Source organism: Siniperca chuatsi, linkage group LG22 (genome assembly GCF_020085105.1).
Source record: "Siniperca chuatsi isolate FFG_IHB_CAS linkage group LG22, ASM2008510v1, whole genome shotgun sequence".
NCBI lineage: Eukaryota > Metazoa > Chordata > Actinopteri > Centrarchiformes > Sinipercidae > Siniperca > Siniperca chuatsi.
The window spans coordinates 8,025,129-8,042,931 of NC_058063.1; the positions used below are offsets into that span (position 1 = coordinate 8,025,129).

The following is a 17,803-nucleotide window of genomic DNA, read 5'->3' on the forward strand; positions in this document are numbered from 1 at the left end:
ATAAAATGTCTGTGTAGCTCGGGCCGACAGCTTCCTCTCTGGTCTACCAAGTTATTTTCATAACATTAGCAGTGCTTGTAATTTGACATCTTTATCAGTGGTTGATAGCTGCGAGGCCAATATAACAGCAGTGACTGCTTCACAATGGTTGGGTTGGCCTGCTGACATACCATCAGCTAACACACACACACACATACAGTATACACACAGATAAGCAGAGGCACAAAGACAAAAACACTGAAAAAAAAGTCACATGGACATGGACTATAATGTGTGTACAGTATAAAACATTACACCTCATGCATGAACACAAACACACCTCATAAAAGGTCGAAGTTGAGTCCATAGTGTGGGCTTGTGGCTCATTCATGTACCCTTCATAAGGACTCTTCATACACTACATCAGAACCCAGCAGCATGCAAATACTCATCATACAGAATGTATGGCTCTCCTGAAGGCACACACACACACACACACACACTTCAGCCCACAATTCAAGCTCGTCTAAAGCAATCCACTGAAATTACAGACGGTAAAAAGGTTAGGAGTGTTAATAATTGACTAGTCCATTAGCGCTCTTGGTTTCATTCCCTGTCTGTCCTAACCAAACATGTTGCGGTCTGCATTGCTTTCTACCTGTAGTTTGCAATCTCTTGCAATGAAGCAGAAAGGGAAAGAGACGAAAATTGCTCAGAAGCAAGGGTGAATTTGGAGCCACCTAGCCACTTAGCCTTATCCAGCAACAACACACCTACACACTTCTGTGCTTCATGAAACAGGAGTTGCAATCTGTTGAAAAAGTCACAGACTTGTGCAGTGAATATTTTTTGCAGTGTTGGATTATGTTAGAAGCAGCAGTTGTTGTCATTGTTTTCATTACCTTTACCTGCCACTAACTTACAGATTTTAGCTTTAAGAGCAAGTTTAAAGTAGTAAATTGTACTTGACAACCATGGTGACATGCAAAAGTCACTGCCCATTCATAATGCAAAGCAGTCAGGCTAGCTAAAATAAACTAACCTAGGATTTTCAACGTGGCATGGAGTACATATAATAAAGAAACAGAAACAATAAACAAGACAGTCAGGAACCAAAGGGACAGGCAGGTGAACTTCAGCTCACTTTCTTAATATTTTAGACCAACTTTACCTCACTGTCCTAGCACAAAAACTAACCTCAATTACAACCCTTACAAAACTTTAAATGACTATCTTTGGCTTATTTTTTTACAATATGTTAGGTTTAAAAAGACTGCATGTTGCTCTCTTTCCCAGCACCTGGACTGAAAACAGCTATCTCACTGTTCAGTGTATAACATGCACCAGCTAAACTGCTTGATCAACCTTCAGTTGGCATGTTAGTCTCTTCTCTCTAACTCTTTCTGCTATAAATAAATGTTGTAAATGTTGTAAATGACATTTATAGAAGTTATTAATGGAACTGCGCCTTTAAAACTAAATGCGTAAAGCACTTTGTATGCCCTGCTTTTCACCTTCAGCTGTCATCACAGCCACTGACAGTATGTATGCATGTATTCTGCGAGTGTGTTAGTGTAAAAAAACAAAACAACAACTCATGGGCAGGGTTGGAGTCAGCTACATTGTACTTGATACCACAAACAGACACCCACATGCTAGAATGCACACACAGGAATATACTGTATAAAACCCAAACTATGGGAAAAAGAGCTGTATGCAGGCAAACACACATGCAAATTTTTCCCACGGTGCTGTTTCTTGGTATTGGCAGGCTGGATGATATTTAGTAAAACTGAACATCAACCTTTCCTTCTAGCAGTCTCACACATTACCCCATAAATATTTTCACACGTTTAAGTGCAGAAAATATGTATTTGTAACTTTTAGTTTTGGATTGAAGTGGAACTCCTTCACTGTTACATAAACTAACTTACTAAACTGCAAACTTATAGTTTTTCCACAATATCCCTCAGTAAAGCTGCTCTCTGTTTTTTTTATATCTACGTCATTGTGTTCACATGCAAGGACTGATCTCCACTGAAATCACTCGCTTCATTAAATCACTCTACCTGTTGAAACAGAAGACTTGTAGTTTTAAAATCTACATACAGGGATGTTTTGCAGTTCAATATCCTGTTTTATAGAACAGTACAGTACACAGTGTAGCTCATTATTGTGTGTTGGGGAGATTATTTGCACAGGTCGGTACATAACAGCTCCTGGGCCTTATCAGCCTTATCATAACTGCGCAAGTCTACCAGGCTAACAGCTCTGCCTACTGTTGTGTGTAACTAGGTGACTAAGACCGACTTCTTATTCTCACACACACACTTCCTGTGCTCATAAACACACAGCAGGTCCTGCCAGCACAAAGCTGGATGTGTGCAAGTGCTTTTGTGAGAATAGGACACACATGGAGGCGCTCAGACAATCATAAGCAGTACATTAACACTCTGTCAGTGGTTCTTAAAGTAGTCACCTACCAAATGCATAACATCATCAAAATACACACATGCAAACACACACAAGCCTTAGACAAGCTCATTATCAAAGTAATTCACATTAGGTCCCAAACCACAAGCTTATTCCCTTTTAAGCACACACACACACACACACACACACACACACACACACACACACACTCATGCAGTTTGACCTAAACCATATGTTTGGGTGGGATAAGTCCACATCACCTCTTAGTGTCTCTAATGCATCAAGTCCTTTCTTTCAATTCCCTATTAGTGCAATAGCCAGGCTCTACACAATAACACACACACACACACACACACACACACACACACACACACCCACACATACAATCCCATTAACAGATTGCTGTCCATTTAATACCTGTTAGTTCAGTTGCTGAAGGCCTTCATGAACTAAATTTAAATGGATGCAGGCATTTATTCAAGCCTGCATCAGGCTCCAGTTTTGAATGATTAGACTGTACACGCAGTGATGTAATGGAAACAGGTGATTTCAGTAAAAAGCAAACAGGGAGCATTATATACAGTATGTGTACAGCACAAGCAGGTTAAACTTTATATACTCGCATCTACAACTTATCTGGTGATTGTTTTGGGGTTTTTTTTACAATTAACTGATTATCATTTAGTCTATAAAATGTCAGAAAATAGTGAAAAATGCAATTTTCCCGAGCTCAAGGTGATGTCTTAAAATTGTTAACTAACAGTTTAAAACCCAAAGATATTCATTATTAAACAATATTAAAGCAGCACATGTTCACATATGAGAATCTGGAAATATACATTTGGCAATTTTGCTCAGTAAACAATAAAATGATTAATTGATTTTGAAAATTGTTGACAATTAATTTTCGTGATAGACAAACCAATTAAATGCAATAATCGTTTCAGCACTATACTTAACTTTTAAACAGTAAACTAATCAACAGTCTGTTTAATTCTTGATTTATCCACAGCTTTATGCTGACAAAGTTAGCAGTTTTAGCATGTACATGATTGTGCACCAGAGTTGTGTAATGTCATTTATCGAGGAGAAAGAAAATCTCTGATAACTTTTACCAAATTGTTGCTGGCTTGTGAAAACCATGTATCTCCAAACATCAACTTTCTATTCATTTTAAGAAACATACACAGGTCTGTTTTTGGCTTTGTGACAATGCATTTTTCAGATAATCTGGTTTTAAAAAGGTTAATTTAGCTCAAGAAGTATGAGGGTTTTCTCAATCCTTAAAAGAAAACTTTAGCCTTCAGTTTATTTTTTGGATACGTGGTTTTCACTGAACTGTTCACTCACTTACACAAAGTATAAACTTTAGGTTTAGTTTACTTCACTTTACATCAGACAAGATGAAATGTTTTATTCATTTCAGTAAACGTGCTTGAATTTGTGCAAGCAATTTTCCATGTGCATGCATTTGTGTGTATATACCCACATGCCTTTGTACACGTTTCCTCTGTGCCTTTGTAACATAAGAGGGAGCATGATATTAATCTAATCTCGACTGCTCATTTCCATTCTGTCCCATGTGCACAAGGGGGCCGTTATATAAAAGCACTTAAGCTGATGTGATCGCCCAAGACGCTGGACGCTGTGATGTCATGATGCCATCTGACTGCACACTCTGCGGTATGATGTCACATCGGAAACTTTAAATCATAATTGGATCAGTGTCCCGCAGTTTCATAATGGAATTGGTTCATATTGTGTCTGACTTCACAAGTCTTTTTCTATAGATACAGTACTTCACCATGTATTCCATTTATTTTAAGTCAGTGAACCCAACAAGTACTATGTTTTCAGTAATTTTTTAATGATTGTTGATTGTCTGAGCTTTGAGCTGCACTCTCCTCCATTAAAACAAAGGCGCAGTCAATGTGTTCTTACTCTGATGCCACCGTCTCTGTCTAAGAAGCGCCTGTGTAGTGCTTTGTAATGTCAACATGCTTTCTAGATCAGTGTGATAATGCTTTTAGGAGGTTTTTCCAGCATTAGTGACACACATACACACCCACAACTACACATTTTAGGCAGCCTGTCTTCCATTGTAATGTTGAGCTAAAAGATGAAAGTATGGTGTCTGTCTGGCTCTAAAGACCCTTTCTCTCTTTCTGTATTCCCCCTGGACACACACACACACGCACAAAATACACATACAGGCTCAGCAGACACCTCAATTATGATAATGTGGATCAGCATTAATGTATCCTTACAGCACGGCTTGCTTTCAACAATGTTGTGTGTGTGTGTGTGTGTGTGTCCCAGACAGCGGGAGAGGAGGGGCAGCTACTGTATCTCATTTAACACAGGTTACTCCCTCCAGGAAAGCAAAATGTTGAGGCCTTCAGCATTTCTACCTTCTTACACACACACAAGAAGATAAACACATATACACACACAGACTTACACACACTGGTAAAAAAAGTTTCTCATGAATGCAACAAAGGAAAATATGGACAAACAGAAAGACAAGAGGATTCAGGAAAATGCTGAAGAGAGTGTCTGCTGAGGGAAAGATCAAGTACGAAAAAATAAGGGACAAAATAAGAGAAAGAAAAATGCGAGGATTCTAGTGCTTTATTTCAAAAGCACACAGGCTTCAGGGAGCTGAACCTACTGTGTGTTTTTATGTCTGTGTGAATCTGTGCGTCAGCCAGTTTCAACAGTCCAGATGGCCTCGAATTTGGGCAAAAGAAACTCTGATTATACAATCTAAACAATGTAAAAGATTCAAAATACATTATTATTCAGACAAAAAAATATGCAGCAGTGCAATAGTGCTCCACTAACTTAGCGGCCTTGGGAATAGACCATTTGAATAACCAAACTATTCAGAAAACATGTACAAAATGAGCAAAAAGTGCACTTTATCAACCTACACACCTCCTTGAATAAAAAGTATAAATTCTACTCATTTGTCTGAACCAACGACTCCAACAGCAGCGTTAATGTCCTCCACTTATGGACTGTGTGTCAAGAAGCAGTATCAACAGTGTTAAGAAGTACACAAGGATCATTTGAGAAAACCTCTTTTGGTCAGTTCTCAACAACTGCTCCTCTTGAAAAGGTGCCTCCCCTCTCTCATCTCCTCTGCAGCGCTTCCATCACAACCCTGCTGTTTCTACCTCCTCCTTCTACTTCTCCGCGTCTTCCCTCCTTCTTCCTCCCCCCTCCTGCCTCCTTCCTCCTCCCTCCCTCCCTGTAATTACCACCTCAGACTCCAATTAAAAGAAACCACAATAAAGAGAGCAGAGGAGGGAGACCGAGGGGCGGTAAGGGAAAGAGAGAGGGGACGGCGGAGAGAGAGACAGAGGGGGGAATTTAATGAGAGGTTTGTCCACACATACACACATACACACACACACATAAACACACACACTCATATAAATCGAGACACACTCCAAAACTAGTAGCATATGCAGGTAATAAAAACTCTTTAAAAAACTCAAGCTTTTTTAAACCGGCAAAAGATAAGAGAATGTGTGTGTGTGTGTGTGTGTGTGTGTGTGTGTGTGTGTGTGTGTGTGTGTGTGTGTGTGTGTGTGTGTGTGTGTGTGTGTGTGTGTTTGTGTGTGTGTGTGCACATCTTCCCCAATGTATAAATGTCTATATACATGTGCATTTGTGAGTGTGTGAGTGAGGGGGGCTGCTGACAGTTTTTCCTTTGTGTTTTGCTCCAGCCTGTTTCCTGCCATTAGGTTTCCCAGTGTTACTCTGCCTTCCTTAACAGCACACACACACCAACACACACCAACACACACCCACACACACACACACACACACACACACACACACACACACCCACACCAAACTGAAAAAAGAAAGAGACAGAAGGTCAATATGTAGAAAGAGGCTGATAAAAAACAAAAGAGGAGAACTAGAGAGCAGCAAGTCATGGAGACAACATGGAGAGAGAGAAAACAACACAGTCAATATTTGCTTTTAAAACTGACCAATGCATATGCACACACACACACACCCAAAGACAGCTTGATAGTAAGGGCTACCCTGCTGTTCCTACTTTGTGTTTATTGATTGTTAGCTGCAGAGAGTTTCTTTGGTAATATTGTATGTGTGTGTGTGTGTGTGTGTGTGTGTGTGTGTGTGTGTGTGTGTGTCTGTGTGTGTGTGTGAAGAAGAAATGGGCCTCATGGTTGTGTGCCAACCAAGACTGCCAAAAAACTCACACACACATGCACAAAAAGAGTGAGAGAGAAGGAGTGCAGAGAGGTTGTTTGATTTACTCGGCTGCCAAAGAGAAAATGTGCACAATATGCAGAGAGGAAATAGATATCTTGGTTCATTATATACACACAAACACACAGTAGCCTCAGACAGCCTTATTCATTTCTTCTTTCTTCTTTATTTAACAGATCCATTACTCAGCTTCTCTTTGAAGACTACCAGTTTGTGCTCATAAACACACACACACACACACACACACACACACACACACACACTTACTTTACCAGCTTCATTGAACTGTAAATTCACTAAATACCATCTATGGTGCGTTTGTATTTTCTCTGGAAACCAGTTGGACCAAAGAGTGCTATGTTTACATCCGTAAACCAGTTCAACCTGATGGTTCCGTTCTGACGAAAGGTGACATTTCAGAGCGGCTGAGTGTGTGTAATTATTTGTGTGTCCCATATGTTTACTCTGTTATCACCTGGCTAATAACATCATATATATATATATATATATATATATATAAACAATATATAAACAACCCATAAATTTAGCACATCATCAGGTAGTGCAGAGTTACTATACTTGACGACACTGATGACACCACCACATCGCGATACACAGAAATGCAGCAGACAGACACCCAGATGGAATGACAGGCCAATCAATTGATGACTTTTGTTGATTCCAGACTTCAAATCAGTCTCAGTAAACAGCCACCAACTCTCTGAGGATCTTCTCATTGAGCGTGCCTGTGTGTGTGTGTGTGTGTGTGTGTGCGCATGCCTGTGTGTGCATGCGTGTGTGTGACCTTGAAAAAGCTAACAGGTTAAGTGAATGCTGTCAGTGCCTCAACATGAACAAGATGACCCTGCGTGACCTCTGACCTTGTCTTAAACCTGTGACGCCCATCACCTCCTGTCAGTCAGGTTGGCTTTGTCCTGGACGAGACGGATCAGTTACACTCTCTTTCTCTCTGATTTCAGCAATAACTAGTAGTTTCTGTCTCTTTTCAAATTTATCGGATCTGTTTTCATTTGTCTTTTTTCTTTTCCCTTTAATTTCACCCTCTCTTCTCCCGCTTTTCTGCCTTTTCAGCCCTTTCTTCTTGGGTCATTACATTACAACATCAAAATTCAACCTTCTCGTCGTCCCTTCTCATTCTCCTTTACTTCACCTTGAGTTGACAAACAATAAAATCAATACTGACTGATATGATTGACGATGGTCCCAGACACAAGTCAGCAACAGTGGACAGCCTGGCCTCTCAGACAGGAAACAATTCTCATTCCAGATTTCATCACATGATTTCATAAAGTTTTTAATTCATGCCTCTAGGATTGTCCAGGTTTGATTAAAATTCTAACAAGGCTTCACTTTAACTTGAAATTAATTAGAACAAGGGGTAGAAAAAAATAAAAAAATAAAAACTCTTCACCTTAAGTGTACCCTCTGTGTCTAAATGCTAAAAACTGTTCTCTGTGCATTATAATTGGTTTCAGCTTGCTTTCTATCAGATGGGATTTTCACGCAACAGAGGGCTAGAGGGGAAGGAGATGAGGGCAGAAAGCAGGAGTGAATCCCAATGAGTTGATGATATATGCTTGAGCTGTGCACTGCAATCATTTCTTCTAAAGCCCTCTGTAGGTAACACACACTGAATGCTAGACACACTATTAAACCCTTCAAGACTTTAACTCCAGAAACAGCCTTTTTTGCAGTATTTCACCTCATGACACAGCACATTTCACAAGATTTTTATGAACGAGGGAGTGAGAACAAGGCAGGAAGGAGGAATGAATGAATGAAGGAGGAAGGTGAATTCCACCAACCCACCTACAATTTTAGTCTACCATGTCGTTGACCTTCAAGTGTCAACGACAAGTAGGTGGTGATAGACATATCAGAGCAAGAGATGCAGAATTAGGACTGAGCGAAAAAGCCACCAAGAATCCCAATCATGAAATCCTCCTGGGAATGCAACAAAGGGAATCTGCTTGCGTCAACTGTGTGTGTGTGAGTGTGTGTGGCCTTTGACATATGACTTGGTTTGACCTTTACTCTGACAAGCTCCAGTCACAGGAGTGCTTGTGTGGGCTGACCACTGACAAACAACGTGGGAGAGCACCCAGAACAACTATGTACGTGTGCACCACTAATGTAATTCTTAGACTCAGAGCGTCATAGAGAGTGCATTATGAGTGAAAGCGCATGAGAATCTAATGAACTTTACTGATGAATGTCAGGAGTGACAGGATAATTTCTGTAGGTGTGTGATGATAGCTGAGAATTTACTCATTTCATCCTTCTTTCATTCACTTCCTCCCTTCCACTCCTTCATGTTAAACTCATTTGGTTTCAGTTCAATTAAATAATTTGGCTCACTCCAAATTTAAGACACTTTTTCACACATTTTATGTTATTAACCCTGAGTAAGTCATACTAAAAAGCACTGTATATTGACAAAAAAACCCAGCCTGTTGCTTTGTTTTTGTGAGAAGCTTTAGCTTAGTTTGAGGTTTAGCTTTGTCGTCTTTTTTTCTCTGAGCTTAGTGTCAAAGAAAGAGAAAACAGGAGACAGAAAAATAAAACAGAGATGTACAGTAGCTAGAGAGAAGAAGTAGCAAACAAAAAGAGATACTTTGTATCACGGACAAACCACTTGAAGTATTTCTGACAAAGCCAAACAGAGCTATAGATAGGACAGCAGGTTATTAAATACCGCAGCCTTCCATTACTCAAGCTACAGCCAGCAAAGAACTAGGGCTTATCAGACAAAACTGAAAGAAGCGCCAAAAGCATTTCTGATGTCTTTCTCCATTCCCGTGGAACCACTCAACTCCACCAGGCCCCATCAACGACACTTAGAAGAAAGAGAGGGATGAGGGCTTGATAAGACTGGCGAAGAAACAGAGAGAGAATGGGACGCAGGGATGAAAAAGAGGAAAGACTGTTCTCTCGTCTTTGGATAACCACTTCATATTCCCTGGTGGGAGACAACAATGCAGCCTCAACCCAAACACATAATCTACTGTAGTCCACATGTATTCTCACAGGCAAAGCCCGGTTCAGACAGTTTGGTGGTTACACTCCTTCTGGCCTAATCCCAAGGCATTTCTCTATGATGTGAAAATATGCAGTGATTTTGCACATCATGAGTCTGACCATCCCTCCAAACAAGACATCTTTGACCAAATTTCCTGCATAAACAGGGTTCCAGACTAACTTTTTACATTGGTGGCACTGATGCGCCTAACTTTTTCATTTAGGTGCACGCAATAATACATTTTAAGCGTTACTTTTTTTTGTCTGTATCCATCAATCATGAATAATATGTATGTCGAATCCGCAATTTCCAATGAGCTGGGCACAGGCAGTGCCATTGCTGTAAATCGCGTTTACATTTAATTTGTTCCTTTTCATAAGGATAATCAGGGGCTTAAATTTAGTAAAAGGTAGCTCTTCTTTGGCTATATTATAAGCAGTGTTAAATTATATTAGAATTTCTGACTTCTGTCACAGCACAGGATGTGTTTGTTGGAGACACTGTGCTTTTTTAATGTTTCACTTCGGAACAGTGATGCTCTGACAGCAAAAGCACTGTTCCCAGCCACTCTTTGCAATAAATGCAATGCATAATGTTGGCCGTTTCATCATATCTGACCCATGGAAATTGGACATGCCATTCTTTGCGAAAGGCATATGTTTTGGCCTTTTTGTATGTGGTAGGCTCTGGCTCGGAGTCAGATGAAACCATCTCCGGCAAAGATATTGGGGCAGGATTAGGCATTTTAGGACCGGGGACAGGGGAGGCAGGTGGAACAGTTCCCTCCACCGATGATGTCAGGTCGGGGCTGGGCCTTTCAGGCCGGGGGACAGGTGGAACGAGCACTGCAGCATTGTTCTTCATTTTGAATTATTGCTCACCTGGCAGAGCGTGTACCACGTATCAAGGCTGAGCCCTTACCGCTGCCGCCCTGGTCCTATGCTGCATGTCTTCCCCTCTCTCTCCCCCGACTTTCCTGTCTCTCTCTACTATTTCTATCAAAAATGAATTTTCATTGGTCGCACTTGACAGATTTTTGGTCGCACCTCACTGGAGCCCTGATAAAAGCCCCATATCACTACATGAAGTATCTAAGGCAACATCAGGTGTCACATGTATCTTGTAAAACCAGTAGGTTTCAGAACCTTGACTGTGTAAAATTAAAAAGAAATGTGAAACATAACTTGCTTACACTATACACAGGGTAATAAGAACTACAATTTCTGAATGGAAGAAAGCACATAATGACTCTATTTAAACTAAATGATCAACCAAGTTATGGTAGAGGTGGGGCCCCTCCCTTGAAACAAAGACCTCCTCCAGTAACATCATGAAAAATGCATACATTTTTATGAAATCGACCATGTGACTATTGTTTAGGCCGTTATCTGCTTACAAAACTGATCACAAGACGAGATGCTTCAGGCTTACCATCTGAGCTAAACACTTTCCTGAAGGAAATCCTGATCAACACTTTTGTCTGTCCTAGCTTTTTGAAAGACATTTAATACTGCCGGAGCTAAAATGCATTATGCCTACGCCTGTCAGATGAATATTAAATACACAAACCCCTTTAGTGATACAGCACTTACACCTCAAGACAAAAGGTAGAACCAGTAGACGAGCAAGTTTGACGGCCAAAAACGTTGGCAGCGATTGCCCTTTTCACACTCATCAGTGATATTAGAGTCGGATGCCTCCTTGTTCCCCTGTCATTTAGTGTGAAGCAACAGTTTCATCTGACAAGTAAAATTCACGAAAAGCACAGACCAGACAAGACCAGACCAGACCACAAATACACAGAGCCTCTAGTCCCACCCACCACACAACAATATGTAGTGAAATCAAGGCTCTAACTGTGTTTTCCAGCCTGCTTTGATTAGTCTTTCTTATAAGGGACTCCCATCCATTTACCCACGCACACACATAGTTCACCGCTAGCCAAGTACAAATGTTGGCACTAAAACAGAAAACTACAATAGAATAATGAATCTTGAAAGCTACTGGAGTGAGAAATGTTTGAATAGAGGTTCTGTTAAGCTCCTGTTGACTAAAAACAAAGAAAAAGTATAGTTTTGGTGAGCAGGCAGGCAAACCAAGCAGGTGGTACAGTAGATGGACACTGGGTGGCCTTATGAGCGACATAATGCTTATGCATAGTTTCTGACTAACCAAGCTAATCAAATTAGACATAGCTCCTGTCTCCCTCACTGTAAATGGACCCTGATCCATCCAGTCGGTGCACCGCTGGGAGCCAGGCCCTCCCTTGTGTGCCGACACCCTAATGAGTTTCATGTGAGGGGCATTAAAATGGCTGCAGTGAAACTGACTGGAGCTGGAAGAGGGGCACTCACTGATCCAGTCACAACAGACATACACACAGAAATGTAATGTAAAGCCAAGTGGAGTTTTGTTTACTATTTAAATACAGTGCCATTTAATCATTATTTCCTACGGACATTATAGAAATCAGAACTCTTGTATAGTTTAAACTCAACATTAAGGTTTTCTTTACTAAAATATCTAGATACGAATGTGTAGTTTATGAATAGATTTTGCCATTGCTGAGCCAAATGCTATATTGTTTGTAAAAACACAATTATGACAAACTAAACAGGCTTGTTTGTGATTTCTTTAAATGAAAATCCCACACTCTGATGGGATCTTCATTATGCAGCGGGTAATTTCAGCCTTAGCAGTTTTATGACTTTTCCCCAAACACTTAACCAGAGAGTTGGAGCAATTCCACATCAGCCTAATTAGCCACCCGACCATTTCATATTACATCTTACAAGCACAACAGACACACGTAACAGCAAGGAGGCAGTGAGATATAAAACCTTTGTGATGCAAGACAGATGGATAATATGGACCAAACTGACTTTTAAAAATAAAAGGTATCTTGAAACAAGACTAGTAGAAAAAATAATTTATTGATGAATGGAAAATGGTGGGACAAATTTGTCATTCTTAACTTTTTAAGTTTGGCCCTGAGGATGGTGTCAGAGGAAGGGCCACGTTGTTACCTAAATTAAAAGGTTTCATCTTAAAGTACAGCTGGGGCTGGCAGAAATTCAGTATTTAGTTTTAGAGGTACCCCTGTTATAAACTGAGGCAAAAAAAAAAGAAAAGAAAGACAGGGCATCACCAGGTATTTTTAGCAGAACTGCATCAGGAGGCAGTGCGCATTACCTTCACCACTCAGCTGTGCAGGTTGTCGCTTGGATATTACTGTACATGCAAACCAAACTTAACACACAAACACACACACATCACCTGACCAGTTGCTCATAACAACTACACTGTCTTACATAAGAGCCACTCTAGAGTTATCATAACACACATGCAAACACAGCATGTGCACACACACCCTGGTGAGGAAACTTTTAACTCTATTAGAAAGAAATGTTGTTGTGACTTTAATCAAGATAAGAGTCATGCATGTTTGCACTTAGCGGGCAACCTTTGATGTATCTGATTAAACAGCAGCAAAAAATTCTAACAGAAAGCCAATGATGCAGCAAGAAATACAAAATATTGATGCATTTCTTAATTTGCAATTGTTTTGGGAAAATAAGACTGCTCTGTGGGGCATCATATCTCAATGTCTCCCTCTCTGCCTCTCTCTGTTCGTTGGCACTCGTTCCAACTGTATTTGTCGCGAGGCCAGCGTGCCACAGGCCACAGTTGCGTAATGACACACAGAGACAGGGAGCTAACTTACAGACACTGCATTCATTCAGCAAATGAGCCTGAATCAACAGTCAGCAGCGACTAAGAATGGAGACGTAGGTCGATCACAGATATAGAGGAAATACAAAAGGGTTAAAGCACAATAATCTGCTGCAGAGTGCAGTGGTGGACCAAAGCCCATTAATACAGTCAGGTGACTGGAGTACAGGCTAATGGTCGATGGACACACAGCGATGCAACCTCTAAATCTTTTCCTCCTCGCTGCATCTGGGTGTAAACACCATCACAGAGAGGGAGAAAGGACCAAGAGCAAATCATGAAACACAAAATAATGAGAAGGGAATGAAAGAAGAAAACACAAATACAGGAGGAAAAACAATAGGGTCAAATAGAGAGATAGCAGAGATAGAGTTATTACCCTCCAAACAAATAGAGTATATTCAAAACATGGACAAATGGGGAGATATAGACACTCTCACACAGACTGCAATCCAATCTCCAAAGGGTCACAAATTAGCTCTGTATGACTATTGCCCCATAAGCTTCTTATTATTTTGTTGTGATGGATGTCTCCTCTCATTTTATGTTTTCCATTTCCAACAGTCAGTTTCCAGAAAACAGGAAGGCTGCTGAGTCTGTGCTGCTGACCCTGACAGTCCCAGCACAAAGGGGGAGCTTGTTAGAGAGCTTGGCTTGTCTTCTGTTCACTCTTATAGCCACCCGAATCTGTGTCTGGTTCTCTTTCACCCTTCATTATTTTCCCACTTAACATTTTTGAATATGGCTGTGAATGTGATGCACACAACCACTTTTTGAGAACACTGAGGGCTAATTTGGGGTCATTTTGGAGATCTAAGTGTCCCTGAGCAAAGATGCTGAATCACTGCCAGCTTACAGAGCCACTGATCCTGACCTCTGCCTTCTCTGGATGAGGGCAAATGAAAAGACAAATCCCCTACATGCATCAATCCCTCCAGTGGGAAGCGCATTTGACTGAACTGTCCCTTTAAGTTTGAAAGCTGCTACGCGTCCGGGTGTTTCTGCCCAGTCTGTGCACTTGTTGTTGCCGTTGAGCAGAACAAGTCTGGCACCTGCATGCTTCGCCAGCATCACCATTTATCAAGCCGCAATAAAAGCAGAAGGCAGCCCTTTGGCACCGCGTACCGAGTGCAGAGCAGAGGCTGGACACACATGCATGTTTAACTTTGGGTTAAAAGGTGTTTTGCGCCAAACACTGCCAAAGCTTATCACACATCATTTTGGGGACAAGCGTTCGGTTGTGCACACGGTTACATTATATGAGGCAACATCTGCAAACTATGCTGAAGTTGCAGATGTTGCTCCAGCCTCATGCATGTCATTGTTTTGATGGCTGTTATCATCAGCAGCAGTAAGGATGCTGTGGATGATGAAGCCACCTGAAACACTTTTTATTTACAAATAGATGTTAAACACATGGACTAATTCATAATGCCGCCTATCAAAGTGAAGGAAGCCCGCCCAAAAAGGAAACATCCGCTTTTTAAAATATCACTTCAGCTTTGTTCATCAGTAATATTGCCCTCATGAGGTTTTGTTTTCCTCCGCCTTGCCGGTTGCACTCACCTCCCAGCCCGCCCAGGGTCGCTGCCCAGGAGGCTCCGGAGAGCAGGCATAGCACCGGCAGCAGGATCAACATCGCAACTCCAGGACTCATCATGATTCGGCTCCTGTCCTGTTCCAGGATGTAGGTGGATATCCGTCCGATCTGATTTCAACACCAAAGTCCCGGACTCGTGGTTTCAGCTGCGATGCATCCTGAACTGGATCGGGGCTTCACAGCTTTCTCTGAGTTCAAAAAGGCGCAGAGCTCGGTCCAAGACAGTGATCAATAAGTTGGGGTTATTTCTAAATAAAATAAAGGCTTCCTAAAATATTTGAATCTCTTATTCTGCTACAGGTTACTGCTTTCCTCGTAGCTATAATCTGCACAAAGCGCACAGAAGTGCACGCATCCGCTCAGCGCAAATGTGAGGCACTACCCACTAAAGGAAATGCTGAGAACCATAAGATACATTGTTGCAGTTATATTTGTGGTGTATTCCAGTCCCAAACTGTGTGTCAAAGTAATCCAAAGTACCGTCCTCTCGTGCAGGAATACTGTCCAGTGTCCTGGGTTATAATACGCTTGAAGCCTCGCTCTTATCCCCTCTCTGTGCCCCGGTGTCGCCGAGCCTGTCCCGCTGGTACAAAAAAGAAATACCGCTCGTGTTCAGTTTAAAATTATCTGAGGAAATTAAAGCAAGAAAATCACGTTTAGGTCCGTGAAGAAAAACAAAATTCCGAGTGTGCGCTGTGTCGCTGGAGCTCGCGCGCTGGTACGGTGCGCAGTGATATGGAGGCTAGTGACCGGCGCGAGGATGTGCTGCTATAACGCTCGAGCTTTGACTGCCAACCGTCTCGCGCCCCGCCCTCCGGAAGAACGGCGCGAGGGGACACAGGTAAGATGATGTCACGGCCGACAGGTGCAGAAACGCTTATTAATACTTATTAAACTTCTGAGGAAACTGACGTTGTTTTTTGTGAGTTTCTTTAAAGTTAAGGATTATTTCCTTTGTGTGGAAATGACAGGCAGTGGGGTCAGGGAGTAATTATAGTTTTCACTGTGACCAGTGGATTATTATCCTGTTGTGGAACTGTCATACACTGAGTTTAAAGCCTGTAGTGGTTAAAGTGAAACCTCTCATTACAATAGTCCTAAAACCTGGAGGATGCATGCAACATTCTCTACTGAATTCAAACTGAGATGAGCCTATTTCGAGTGTGATTTGTTGAAAACAAGCCACGTTGTAGACAAATTAGGTTACTGGATATCTTATTCTCACTATTCTGAGGAATAGTGCAGTATGTAATAGAGCTAGACTGATATATGCAGGCCGATACATCTGCCAATATTCAAAAAGTTCATATCACTATTGAATATATTTTAACCAATTATTTTTTTTCTTCATGAGATTATGAATGAAAAGTATTAGTCTGTTTGCAGCATTATTCATTCATTAGCCATTCAGAATATCTGATTAAAGAATGCACATTTGACCAGGAATGTTCTGCTGTGGGCTGGTTTCCTTAATCCACTTGTCAGTCATCTGACATCATGGGGGGTGGAGCGTCTAAAGAAAAGATGATTAAACAGTAGATGTGAGATCAATGGTCTGTAGGCCTTAACCACAATAATAATCCACAGAGAGGCTGTTTTCTGCCATGTGCTGTTAATTTGTCTTGACATTTAAAAATATAAATCGATGTGATTTAAGGTGGTGATGACACACAGTTATTTGAAAAACAATCAACTGCAGCCTGCTTAGTTTAGATATTGCTCAAGCCTGTGTTCTAATTCTAATATTTTTTGATTAAATGTTCAGCAGCCATAACTGCAATACTAGAAGCACTCTACATCCCGCTCCCTCTCTCTTTCTCCTAGGAGGAAAGCAGGACGGCTGGCAGTGCGGACCGACCGATTTCACAGGGCGGGGGCGCAGACATGTACCCCGATTCTGGGACAAAAGGGAGGGGTCACAGAGGGGCCTGGATTAAAGGATTTGGTAGACGAGGAGGGGGAAGGAGGAGGAGGACAGGGGTCAGAGGTGAGGGAGCGATGATAAAGAAAAGCCAAATGGAGCAAAGAAGTAAGTGGCGCCGTCCCTAATCGAGCCTGATTAAGCTCACACTGTGCGTGTCTCATCTTTACGCGGGCAATGACTTTTGAACGACTAAACCTCACTCAGTATCACAATGAATGTCTTCATCAGTGGCAGCTGTAGCAGCCGTTGGAGATGAGGGCACTTTAGAAAACCCTAGTGGTTTTTCACCTCTGACTTTTAGGTGGCTGGTATATTTATCAATGTCAGAGTGGAGGGTGTTGACACTTTGATTCAGAAAATATATGTCTCTGGTAGAAATCTATCAAACTTCTCTGAGCTGAACTCAACCGCTGCCCCCTTCTGGACAGGTGAAGCAAGTGCTAAAGAAGATACAACGTGATGCACTGAAACACATGGACAGTAAACTGGGATTTCAGCCAGTAAAAGGTTTCCTCCAGAATGACGTGGTATGATAAGCAGACACAAAGACAAGGCGAGATGCACAGACACAGTCAGATTGACTGAATCCTTCAAACCACTCCACACACACTGGTTCAAACTGAAACACAGAATTTGCATAAATTGGGCACACAGATTGGCATAAATTAACCAGAAGCACCAACCAGAGAGGAGTATGGCGTTAAAGGGATTGCCACGGCTGCTTATCTGTCCCCCCTACATTAATATTCAGACCCTGATGTAAGGAAGCTGCAATCCGTGACCCTGCACTGCTTCGGTTAATGTGTGTGTCAGCATGCATGCCTGTCTATGCATTGTCACAAGT

General features: G+C 41.5%; 1 protein-coding gene across 2 annotated transcripts in view; it reads right to left on the minus strand.

The window, feature by feature from the left end:
• Positions 1 to 17,803, minus strand: part of sema4f (sema domain, immunoglobulin domain (Ig), transmembrane domain (TM) and short cytoplasmic domain, (semaphorin) 4F) — a 68,394-nt gene that overhangs the window by 40,814 nt on the left and 9,777 nt on the right. The window contains exon 1 of one of the 2 annotated variants that reach the window (XM_044183348.1): positions 15,002 to 15,823. The exons of the other annotated variant lie outside the window; for it this stretch is intronic. Coding sequence (XP_044039283.1) covers positions 15,002 to 15,095 — 94 coding nt within the window. The 5' untranslated portion in view covers positions 15,096 to 15,823. Of the gene's footprint in view, positions 1 to 15,001; positions 15,824 to 17,803 lie in introns of those variants that run through there. 2 annotated transcript variants of the gene reach the window in all.